This window comes from Mchenga conophoros, linkage group LG3, assembly GCF_057382185.1.
Source record: "Mchenga conophoros isolate Kocher_MC1m ecotype Shallow Benthic linkage group LG3, M_conophoros_male_GT1.1, whole genome shotgun sequence".
In the NCBI taxonomy this organism is placed as follows: domain Eukaryota; kingdom Metazoa; phylum Chordata; class Actinopteri; order Cichliformes; family Cichlidae; genus Mchenga; species Mchenga conophoros.
The window spans coordinates 37,064,371-37,077,028 of NC_140528.1; the positions used below are offsets into that span (position 1 = coordinate 37,064,371).

At 41.3% G+C, this 12,658-nt stretch overlaps 2 protein-coding genes across 3 annotated transcripts in view; one reads left to right on the forward strand and one right to left on the reverse strand.

Moving 5' to 3' along the window:
• LOC146578477 (butyrophilin-like protein 2) overlaps window positions 1-12,658 on the reverse strand; it is a 66,056-nt gene that overhangs the window by 24,302 nt on the left and 29,096 nt on the right. The gene's annotated exons all lie outside the window — the stretch shown is intronic.
• LOC146578478 (nuclear factor 7, ovary-like) lies at window positions 229-6,821 on the forward strand. 2 transcript variants are annotated; one of them, XM_085268705.1, is made up of 2 exons: window positions 232-1,596; window positions 6,618-6,821. In XM_085268705.1, the coding sequence occupies exons 1-2, from the start codon at window positions 232-234 to the stop codon at window positions 6,636-6,638; spliced, it is 1,386 nt and encodes a 461-aa protein (XP_085124831.1). In that variant the 3' UTR covers window positions 6,639-6,821. The 2 variants fall into 2 exon arrangements, with proteins under 2 accessions (XP_085124832.1, XP_085124831.1); XM_085268706.1 differs by lacking the exon at window positions 6,618-6,821 and having other exon boundaries at window positions 229-2,055.

Here is a 12,658-nt window from a genome sequence, read left to right on the forward strand (position 1 = left end):
GACTGAGCTCAGACCAAACTAGCAGCTTCCTCTGAGTGAGTCCAGCTACAGGAGAGAAAAGTGGAAAACTCCAACACTGCTGCTTCAAGCTGCTGACGCTCCACACACTGAATGTGAGTTTGAGCAAAAACACGACTCAAAGGAAGTTTCAGTGAAGGTGGTAGAGGAGGGAGGGGAGCCAGGACTGACTGTACTTCCTGTCTGCTGTTTTCAGCTTCACTCACAGACTCAATGGCTTCCAGATCAGAGGAGGATCTCTGCTGTCCGGTCTGTCAGGAGGTCTTCAGAGATCCTGTTCTTCTGTCATGTAGCCACAGCTTCTGTAAAGACTGTCTGAAGAGATGGTGGAGAGAGAGACCAACACACGAGTGTCCAGTTTGTAAGGAAATATCAGTTTATGATCCACCTTTAAACCGAGCTTTAAGGAACCTGTGTGAGTCGTTCTTACAGGAGAGAGATCAGAGAGCTTCAGAGGCTCTCTGCAGTCTGCACTCTGAGAAACTCAAACTCTTCTGTCTGGACCATCAGCAGCCAGTGTGTGTCGTCTGCTGTGCCTCAGAAAAACACACCAATCACAGATTCAGACCCATCGATGAAGCTGCACAACAACACAAGAAGGAACTTCAGGAAACTCTGGAGCCCTTAAAGAAGAAGTTAAAGGTTTGTGAAGAAGTTCAAGTGAAGTTTGATCAAACAGCAGAACACATTAAGGTCCAGGCCCGACACACAGAGAGGCAGATTAAGGAGCAGTTTAAGAAGCTTCACCAGTTTCTAGCAGAGGAAGAGGAGGCCAGGCTGGCTGCACTGAGGGAGGAAGAGGAGCAGAAGAGTGGGATGATGAAGGAGAAGATGGAGGCTCTGAGCAGAGAGATAGCAGCTCTTTCAGACACAGTCAGAGCCACAGAGGAGGAGCTGAGAGCTGAAGACGTCTCATTCCTGCACAACTACAAGGCTGCAGTGGAAAGAGTCCAGCGCTGCCCCCTGCTGGATGATCCACAGCTGCCCTCAGGAGCTCTGATAGACCAGGCCAAACACCTGGGCAACCTGACCTTCAACATCTGGAACAACATGAAGGACATGGTCTCCTACACTCCTCTCATTCTGGACCCAAACACTGCTGGTCCAAAACTCATCCTGTCTGAAGATCTGACCAGTGTGAGAGAAGGAGAGAGGCAGCAGCTTCCTGATAATCCAGAGAGGTTTGATTATTCCTACTCTGTCCTGGGCTCTGAGGGCTTTAACTCAGGGACTCACAGCTGGGATGTTGAAGTTGGAGACAGTACATGGTGGGCTCTGGGGGTGTTAGCAGAGTCTGTGCAGAGGAAGGGAGACATACGGTCTGGATTATGGACAATATTTTTCTATAAAGGTAAATACTCAGCATGGTCACCATCAGCAGAATCTGCTCTCTCAGTCCAGAAGAAGTTCCAGAGGATCAGAGTGAATCTGGACTGGAACAGAGGAAAGCTGTCGTTCTCTGATCCTGATACTAACACACACATACACACCTTCACACACACTTTCACTCACAGGATGTTTCCATATATTGAAACCTACGATGAAGTGAAGGTGTGTCCGTTGAAGGTGTCAGTGTCAGTGCAGCAGATGAGTTGAGGATGATGATGTTTCTAATGTTGTTTCCTGTCAGTGAGTTGAAGCTGTTAAACTGCAGCTGTCCTCCTGCTGCCTCGTTGTTCCAAAGCTCTTTGTTTCTCTTTTAGTTTCACTGTTTCTTTCTGTTTCTGCTGTCCACCTGTTCACATGGAAAATCATTTCACTGTTTCTCACTGAATGACTCCCCAAACTAGATTTGAAATTCTATCAAGTTTCTAATCATTACAAGTGATTCATGTTTCTATTTGATGTGTAAATGGAGATGATTTAGTTTGCTGGGATATGGACTGACATGTGTTGAATGGGAGGAGCAGTTTGTTGTTGTCTTCTTGTCTGTTTATGACAACAATAAATATGTTGTTGAAACAATGATTCATGTTTAACTCCATATATGAAATGTTTCTGATCTTTGAATTCTGTTTGATTAAAGACTTTCTTCATGACACAAATGCGATTTCAGTGTATTAATAGAACTAAATAAGCTCAGAGTTGAAAGGCTGGAGTATTATGTACGTGCTTCACTGTCAGGATCTTCAGGGGGATTCAAAGGGAAACATCAAACTGCTGTAATGAGATAAACTAGTTGGGCTGAACACACTTATCTGTAGTTTGTCACCATCCAGGATCATCAGAATATAATGAACATGTGTGAAGAGCCACAAAATGCTGCTGCCCTCTCAGCATGATGAGCTCCAGCCTTTGTTAGCAGGACAACAGGAAACATGAGACAACTTTCAGAGACAGTAACCAACTGTGGCCACAAGATGGCAGCAGCTGATCTGAGATCCTTTATTGGACAGAAGGACTCTGCTCTGTGACGTCATCAGAGAGACGGCCTTCACTCTGATAGATCTGACGTCATGTCTGCACTGCGATGATGAAAGCTGATAAACACATTGTTATTGATCCATGAAATCACCTCTGTCCTCTCAAGTGTAGCTGTTTACAGAGCTGAAGAAGTCCTTCATCATCAAAACAGACAAACATGTATTTCCTGTATTAAGTGACGTCATCCTCACTCTGACCTCTTACATACATTCTGTTCAGTTTTCCTGCTGTAAGAAATAAACTGTGTGAAAATAGAAATGCAGGGAAACATCCATTAAGTGAACAAAGTCCAAAGAAATAAACTTGGACTGTTTTTGAAGCCTAAATAAAATGTAAATAAACTTTATAGATACATTTGAAACCAGCTACTCTGTGACTTTACACACTCACACAGTAACAGAGCTGATTCCTGATTGGAGCAGCACAGAGTTAGACTTCTTTTCTGGCTGTGGATTGGTTCGTCAGGATTTCCTCCTTTACAGGTTTAAAAACAATCTCTGTTTCTACATTTTTTGACCTCCTTCTTGTGTCTAAAGGTGAAGCAGCACCAGCCTCCTCTGATCCTCATGTTGTAGCTCTGTGTGTCCAGCAGGGGGCAGAACACCTCCAAACTGTGCCAGCAGCTCTCACTGTGAGCTCAGACGTTTGTGGACACTCAGTTTGTTTGAACATAGTAAATAATCAGAGCTTCTCACACTGTTTATGGGGACACCACCTGCCCGAGGGTGTACTGTGTCAGAGAGGTGGTGTATGGTGCTGGGTGTAGTCTCTCTGCTGGTTCACAGTTTTTACTGAGGAGCTGTGTTCATGTCAGGAAGGTTTCGTCTGATCACTGTGGTGCAGTTTGGTTTACTCTGTTTCTGAGTGTTTGTAGGATCAGTCTCTGCAGGTCACCTGATACCTGGCAGTGAAGTGTTTATGAATCAGCTCCGTCAGATTTAATCCAACAGAATAACATGTAAAACACTCCAGGGCTTTTACTCTGAAACTTTCTCCAGAGCTGTCTGGAGTTTTCTTACATTAAAATATTCTGGGATTACCAGACTGTCCACATCATGTGTCCTACCAAAACTTTCATCCACAAATATACCCTGACATTAAACCCAAATAGATGTGAGAGCGAGTCATTAGTATCAGTACTGTGTGTGTGTGTGTGTGTGTGTGTGTGTGTGTGTGTGTGTGTGTGTGTGTGTGTGTGTGTGTGTGTGTGTGAGAGAGAGATATTCAGGTAACTTACTGGGTTACTGCACATGCTCACACCTTTTCAGCACAACAGGTGCAGTTTGGTGTTTTACTGCCTCCTGCTGGAACAATGATGGCAGCTCTCAAGACTTTATTGGTTATTGTCATTTCGTGTTACACAGCCTGAAACGAAATACTGTTCCTCAGCAGCCTCTACAGTGCAATAACCAATATATTTTAAAAAGAATAAATACAGTTTAAAGGGAATAAGTTTAAAAAAGAGCAGCAAAAAAGGCATAAATAGCTTAAAATCTAAGTTCTAAAAAAACCTCCAGTTTTTATTAATATTTTATTATTTATCAAATTATTATAAACTAAAAATATTTTTTTACGTGATAAACGACTTCAGTGCTTCGTCCATGACCTCCTGAAGGTAAAGGGCCCAAAGAGCCAATCAGCAGCTCTGAAACAGGAAATATGACTCATGGAGAAGTTCACAACAGTTTCAGCTGCCAGTTGTACTCATCACCATGGAGACTGTCTCCATGGTGGAGGCAGAGTGACAGTGTTGTAGATGCTGCATTTTGAAGCCTCAGTGTTTATGTTGTGCCCTTAAACAGGGGAAATAGTGAGGAGAGGTGAAAGAGCGGCACAGACACGCAGCTCTCACTCTCACTCGTCTGTATTGAGTGAAGGAGGAAGCGCGCGAACCCACCTACTGGAGCCCTGAGGCATTAACAATGGATCGACGCACAATCAACCCAGGCAAAACTTTCACTACTTATCTCCCTCTATATTCCCACTGCATATTCTATTCGAAAACAGTCAAAGCAACAAATAAAACATTAATAAGGGCATGACATGAAATGTAAGGAACAGAGATGTACAACTTCAAAACTAATCAAATTTATGATCCACCACATTTATATTTTTGTTCACAGCCATGTACACATCAAACTCTCATCTTTCTGTCCAAAAACAAAACAAAAAGATTCCCTGTAAATTTGACCTTTTCCTTCAACTGTCCATTATAGCGTGGTCTTCCTACTTATCTTGACACAATACTCAGTCGCGTTGCCTGCTGCAAACTTAAAAGAAGTCTGACGAATGAAGTGACTGTGAGTGTGTCTGACGTCACGGTGTGTGTGAAAAGGTATCCAGCTGGGGCAGACATGATTCTGCAGGTCACCTGCCCAGTGGACAAAAAGAAATAAAATAGTTGTGTGGATGATATATGAATGATAATACGAAGAGTGTTTTGTGTCTCTCAGCCTGAAACAACTGTAATGCCACTTTCTGTTTTGGAGAAAGGACAGTTAAAAAAAGATGTGTGTTGTTTTAAGCAGTGATGAGAATAATGAAGATGTGATGAGAGAGCAACACAAAAGTATAAGTACAGGGATGATGCTCTTTACAGGAAGGGTCAGAGCAGACTCTACCTGCTGAGGCGGCTGAGGTCATTTGGAGTCCAGGGAGCGCTTTTAAAGACCTTCTATGACTCTGTGGTGGCATCTGTCATTTTTCACAGTGTGGTATGTTGGAGCAGCAGTTTATCTCCCGCCCCATGCATGTAGATGTTGCTGAACTGCAGAGCTGCTTCAGTGACAGACTGCTGCATCCTCGATGCATGAAGGAGCGTTTCCGCAGGTCCTTCCTCCCTGCAGCTGTCAGACTGTACAATCTGAACTGCTCCCAACAAACACAGATGTTTACATCAGCGCTGTATCGTGCACTGTTTTATCAACCGATTCACACTACAACCAGGGTTGCCTCTTATCTGTATTTAATTTTATTTAATTTAACAACAGGATGGTACTCAGTTTTTGGTAACCATTGTCCTTCATGTAAATATGTAAGAATTGTGTATGTTTCTGTTCTGTGTCATGTGTACTGTTTGTTTGTATATGTGTTTTCTTGCTGCTGTTACACCCAAGTTTCCCCTTGTGGGACAATTAAATTGATATAACAACACTCGTGGTAAAGTTGTGGACTGGAAGAATACCTGACCAAGATTATCTTGCAATGTTTGGCAGCCGCCAGTCAAGCCGGTAGATAAATGTCTGTGATTGTCGCAGGTGGCTGTGTGGCTGGCAGGAGCTCTTTCCTATCAGTTTGTCCCCACCTTCACCTATGGTCACGAGCTTTGGGTAATAACCAAAAGAATCCGATTCTGGATATGAACTGCAACTCTCTTTACATTGGCCTTTCCTCCACCCTTCTCGTTAGATTGCAGACTGTCCAGAATGCGGCGGCACGCCTTTTGACAGGTAGCAGGAAGTTTTCTTCCATCACTCCTGTTCTTGCTGGCTTGCACTGGCTTCCAATTAAATACCGTATTCAATTTAAAATATTACTTTTCACCTACAAAACCATTAATAACTTTGCGCCGAGCTACCTCAATGAGCTTCTCAGGTTACACACTCCTGTCAGAGCACTTAGCTCTGCTACCCAAATTCTTCTGGAGCAACCTCGTTCTCGGCTGAAGTCTCGCAGTGACCGCGCGTTTGCTGTAGCTGCCCCGGTCTTATGGAACAACCTTCCTGTCGCTATCCGGGCGTCTGACTCTATGCCACTGTTTAAATCACGGCTTAAGACTTATTTCTTTAATCTTGCCTTTCCACCCAGTTAACACTTGTGTGCGCTGGTACATTTTTTATGCTTGTGAACTACTTTTATATCTTATGATGGTTTTTATAATTGATACGTGCCAGGTCCTTTCTCTTTTCCCTCCCATCTCCCTTTTCCTATTTTATTTTTGTCAAGCACCTTGGTATACCCTTGTTTTTTTAGTGTGCTTTATAAATAAAGTTTATTTATTTATTTATTATTTGTTGCTGTTTAAGTTTGTCAATTTCAGACCTCTGTCTCTGAAGTTCAACGTTCTGCATTTCCAGGTCTTTCAGTTTTGCGACATGGTCTGACAGAAAAGAACATAAATAAGTCAATATGAATTTTATTTATCTGCATCATTTGAATCTTTTCATTTTTAGTAGGTTAGATTATTGAATAAATAATGAATAAATAATAAAAATAAAAAAATTAATGAGAAACGTTAGTGATAGATTCATGAAGTGACATTGATATCTCTGTAACAGGGGCTCATATGAAGGTTTCCTCATGCTGTCATTTTTCTCACTACCTGACATCATACTCTACCTTTATTCTCTTGTTTTAAGGTCCTGATTTCCACTTTCTGTTCAGCCACTGAGGCAGTCAGCTCTCTGAGCACAGCATGGATTTCCTGTGGACAGGGTTGTTGGTTTGAAATCTGCTGGTCAAGAATTTCATCATCTGCCTCTGTCTTATTTGTGGAAACAGAGCAGACCAGAAGCAACAGCGAGAAAAACAGCGTGATCTCCATTCTGTCAGTGAAAACTCAACAGTATCTGTGTGTCATCTGCAAACCTGACTGACTTTTATTTCCCCACTTTGCAGTTATTTATTTGTAAAAAATGTTTGGAATCATGTATGATTTTCCTTCCACTTCTCACGTGTGCACCACTTTGTGTTGGTCTTTCACGTGGAATTCCAATAAAATTCTGTGTGGACAATGTCATATCATGAGTAATAATTAAAAATAATCCATATACATAAAACAAACACATGCGCACACACACAGTGACATTTTAGACCTTCAGAATACTGTATATACTTTGGGCATCTCGGTGCTGATCCAGAATCCTTACATTATTATTTATTACTAGAGCTACAATAATAAAGCAATGAGGAGGGGGAAGTAATAAATATGAAATAATGTATTTATGATGATTCCATTTGTTTCACTATCCACTCTGTGCAGGGCAAAGCTTATTACATGTTTAAACTGTAGAGATACAATAATTTTACTGCTGTAAAATCCAAATTTTGTCTTATTTAAAATATAAATCTAATATAATCTGCTTCTTAATGTATGTTCTTTAAAATACAGTGTGGCGTGGGTGTGGTCTCTGGCCAGCTGCAGAGGAGGGGTGACGCAGTGAGCTCCCGGGGCGGTGCAGGGGCGGGGTGAACAGGTGTGCTGGGATCTGACAGTGATTGTGTCTCTTTATATGTTGGCAGTGACAGTCGGAGGAGGAGGGCGGACATGACAGCAGAGAGAGAGCGGGAGTGTCTGTGTCCCTGTACAAACGCACAGTATTAAATAAAAGTTCGGCTGTCGTCAAATTCGCTCCAGCTTGTATTTCTTGGGTCCAACGTTACATACAGCTTGTGTTTTTTAATATATCATAATTATAATAATGCATAATTATGTGGACATGCATATTAGATCGTTTTTTAGTGGAATATAATCCCTCCAGAAAGGCAGGAAAAGCTATGTAACTTGCTTTAAAACTAAATATGTTCCCTAAAACGGTGACAGAGCTACAGACCCATGACAGCCTTACACAGGTAGCCAGCAGCTATGACCAGCACTACTTGTGCAGTTAATAAAAGGACAGGTAATGTTTGTCGCCCTGTTGCACACACAGCACGCTCATTTGTTTCAGTTCGTCAGTTGCAACAAGACAGCTTACCAACGTGTACGTAATAAGCTGATACTCCTGTGTGCTACACACTACAGTGTACGCTGTACACCTACTTACTGGTTGTGTCGCATCAGTCTGTGTCTCTGAGTTAACTTGTGTTTCTCCTACAGCTCCGGACCGCTAAAAATGCGCGTGCTCTTTGTGAGCTCGTTCCCGGCTCGTAACCAGCGCGTTCTGCCGTCAAGGGCGATCATTGGTTAAATGTGATCATGTGACTGATGCAAGCCAGATCCTTTTATTTAGCAAAACTGTGATTAATAGTTAAATATTATTGTTGAGGGGCACAGACAAGACTCCGCAAAAAAATTTTAAAAGTTGCCTCAACAAAAGGGCACTCTGGGCACCCATCAGGAAAGGGGCGGGTGCTCAAGCCCCTCCAGCCCCCCCCCTCTGCACGTGCCTGCTGTTACACCATCGTAGGTTATACAGGCACTGATCCAATAGGTGTTTTGGCAGCCATCTGCTGTGACTGGTTGGGGGTGACGGAAAAGAGACGAGGGCAGATGGCGACAGGATAAAAGACACACATCAGGAAGAGACAAAGTTTATTACTCCTACTGATTAAATATCACAAACAACAGCCAATACAAACTAAACAACAAGCTAACAGGGGTGCTGCAGTCTTGGAATAAAACTGCAGAGATGATCAGTCTATGAAACCAAAGGTGCGTTTTATATTGGGAGAAGTACCAAAAAATGTAAATAATGGGATATAAACTTGGCACTAGGACAAGCAAATGATTTTAAACTGGGCAGGAAAAATAAGATGCTTTTGAGTGGAGTCTCATGGGTCCCCCAAATATTTGTATCTTTACAAAAAATAATAATAACCAAAGCGCAAAAAAAGAGTAATATTTGGCATAATTAAAACTTGCCTACTAAGAATGACATAAAAATTACATAAAGTAGCACAAACACTTTAATATGCCACGGGTAAATTGAGCTGTGGCATTTTTCCTTTTTAAATCCGCCTTTTTTCTGAGCTAATTGAAAGCTGTTTAGAGATCCGTGGTTCTTTCACAGAAAATGATGCATTACTGTAAACTGAACACAATATAAAGTATTTAAAATGAGTTAAGCTTTACACATGTGCCGCAGTGACATTACTGCAGGTGTGATTCACTGACAATCACTTCCTCACTGAATGTTTCAGTGGTGCAGTTGCTCGGGCCTCTGAATCTCTGTTTTTTTGTATTTACCTGCTGCTGATGCTCCTCATGCTTACCTCTGGTCTTACCTTTGCTTCTTCCCCTCTGCTTGGATCTTCACCCATGTGCCTGTTGGACTGTCCTCTCCTCTGTAAACTCAGAGACCTCCTTGCCCTCCCCATTACACATTCTGGCTAAACTTGATAAAAAAAATACTGTAAAACCAATGTGTCCTGCATTTGAGTCCAATTATCATGAACATAATTTCTCTCTTTTTAGTTAATAGATCAGATTGTGTGCTTTATAACATGTTTCCTTTATTTGCCTTTTCTTTCTGTGGTCATGTTAAAAAGCAGAGTGTAGTATATTGTTAGAGAATTGAGCCTGTCCACAGTAAAATAGTCACTTCTTTAAACTTAGTCCAAAATGGTGAGAAGAACCTTAACCTCACCTCAGAGTCTGACCTTAAACAACATTCAGTGTTCTGTTCTTCTTTCTGCTTTGTCCTCTCTTGTTTTCATCCATGTTTCTAGAGTTACATTTATTTATACTTTGTGTCGGCTCAGTGATTTATTTTTCTGTCTGCAGGTAGAAAAATCATTGACGTTTGCAGATGACACAGATGCTGTTATGTTTTCAGTGACTGAATGGAGATCATTGCAGTTTTCTTTGTTCTTTTTCCACAGATCAGACCACGAGCAGACTGCACTCCAACAACCCCGTCCACACTACATTTGACTGGTACTCACACTGCCCTTGAACATAAACTAAACAACATGTTGATTCCACCATGTTAGAAGATTTATAGAACTATCATATCATCCCCTTTATGCCTCCGTACTTAAGTAAGTACTTAAGTAAGTAAGTACTCATTCACCCCTCTTTCTGTCATGGTATAAAAAGCTCAGGTTTGCACAGACACACATACTACGTCTGAAAAGAAGATCCAAGGTAAAGTGTTGGGTCGGGTAGTGAGACTATGCTTAATGGTAATTTGTGACATGACAATATTGCTGTAATTTCCAGAGAAATTGATGGCGGAAGGAAGAAGATCTTGCACAGTTCATTTTGCACTTGCATTAGAGCATGAAGCAAAGGTGGAGAGTCAGACAACTGAAACTGACCAGTTGAAACAACAGCAGTTTTTTTAATCATACGCACTGTACTCTAAACTAAAAAGTGATTATTAAATGTGAAAAAATGTAAAATTGCTGTACTGCATGGTAATTGGTTTGTTTCAGTGTCATGGAGCTGCAGATGTTTTAGAACATAAATCCTGAAAAATGCAACCAAAACCACCCCAAAAAAATTATATATATATATATATATATATATATATAATTTTTTAGGGGTGCAACGATACACAAAATTCACGGTTCGGTTCGGTTCGATACTTTGGTGTCACGGTTCGATATTTTTTCGATACAAAAAAATGTTCATGCATTTTTAATTTGTCATTTATTAAAATTATAAATATATATTTTAACTCAAAAGTACAGTTTTTAAATTTAACCCTAACCCTTGTGCGTGTTTTTTATTTTGACAGCGAATGCGCACCTGCGGACCACTTATGTGCAGCCCTGGTTATTTAGCTCGTCATATTGCAGCCACAGAAATTCTTTTGTCCATGAAACCATAAAGCTGCACTTTCTTTTTGCCTTATAGTCTGATTTGTCATAACTTCTCCGTTTTGTGGTAAGCTTTTCTTTGGCTGTCACTTCTTCACCCTGACCTGTCTTATTTGGCTCAGCAGAACTGAAATATAAATCCTGCTGCTTTTACACACGCACTCACATAAGCTCAGCGATTCTCTGCGCGATCAACCTCTCACATGTTTAAGCTGCGGGAGATTTCACTTGTCATGTTTGCATAGTAAGCTAACGATTAATAAGACGATGTCAGAGGAATTGGTGCACAAATTATCATCACTCACAGATCAGTGCTGTCGCTCTCTATACACAGTTCGCACGATTGCAAAGTGAAAGCAAAAAAACAAGCGCAAATTCAAACGCGACTTCAATATGTCACATATTGACAGTGGCTCACCGATGCCAATGACATAATTACCCAGCTACATTTCTGAAAGAATGCAAAAGCATTGACATATATTTTTCCTACAATAGCCCGACGGGCAGGGAAGAGATAGATTTTGGTAGCCTGACTGAAAAAATCGCTAGCTCCGGGACGTCGGGCTAGCGATATTGCAAGCCCTGTATCTGATTGAGGAATCACTCATCTTTGGAAAAGAGAGTTTATTACAGAGAAATGGCTCTTTCCAAAATAAAAGCTATACTATCCGCTTCTTCTGGGCTATATTCTCAGCAGCATAAGGAGAATCATGTGCTAACAGCTGTCTAAATGACTCGGCTAAAGTTAGTAGCATGCTTGCTTTTTTTTGTCTGCTTCCACTTGTCTTTGCACTAGGATGATGTCGGCGTAAATGTGCAGTCATATTCGTTGTGTTCCCACTAGTGCTTTCAGGTTAATCTCGTTGAAATGACCTTAACGCCACAACACGGCAAATCTCCGTTAACGAGCTACCGCCGATCGCCCCGTGCATGGGGCTAGACGGCCAACACGTTAACGAGCTAACTGCGCTAACACACTAGTTCCCACCCATGTAATTGAGCATTGCATGGCACATCCAACATACTGTTTTACTTTAGTCCATGACTCGCTTACCTTCAGGGTCATATGTCACATTAAAACCAAAATAATTCCAAACGCCAGATCTGAATGAGGTTCAATTTGCCTGTTGCAAGTAGAGCTTAACTTCTGTCTCGCTAGCTTGCCCTGCGCTCTTCCTTCTGACGATGCTGTCTGTGTTGAGCGCTCAGTGGATCTGCGCTCGACAGTGCAGCCTAGGCGGAGTAGTCGAACACAGATTCACTGAGCGCTCAACACAGACAGCATCGTCAGAAGGAAAATTGATAAAATAAATTACAAATGTTGTATTGTTCGATACATATGCGTACCGAACCGAAAGCACTGTATCGAACGGTTCAATATCGATACGAATATCGTTGCACCCCTAATATATATATATATTAGGGGTGCAACGATACACAAAATTCACGGTTCGGTTCGATACTTTGGTGTCACGGTTCGATATTTTTTCGATACAAAAAAATGTTCATGCCTTTTTAATTTGTCATTTATTAAAATTATAAATATATATTTTAACTCAAACGTGCAGTTTTTAGATTTAATGTTGCTGAAACAACAAAGGGATAAAATAAATCTATCTGATCAAGAAATCACTCATCTTTGGAAAAGAGAGTTTATTACAGAGAAATGGCTCTTTCCAAAATAAAAGCTATACTATACGCTTCTTCTGGGCTATATTCTCAGCAGCATATT

Excerpts from the sequence above, each read along its gene's own strand:
- LOC146578478 (XM_085268705.1), top strand. The coding sequence starts at position 232 with ATGGCTTCCAGATCAGAGGAGGATCTCTGCTGTCCGGTCTGTCAGGAG. Across the intron at positions 1,597-6,617 it reads CGTTGAAGGTGTCAGTGTCA|GTTAGATTATTGAATAAATA; the intron begins GTGCAGCAGATG and ends CATTTTTAGTAG.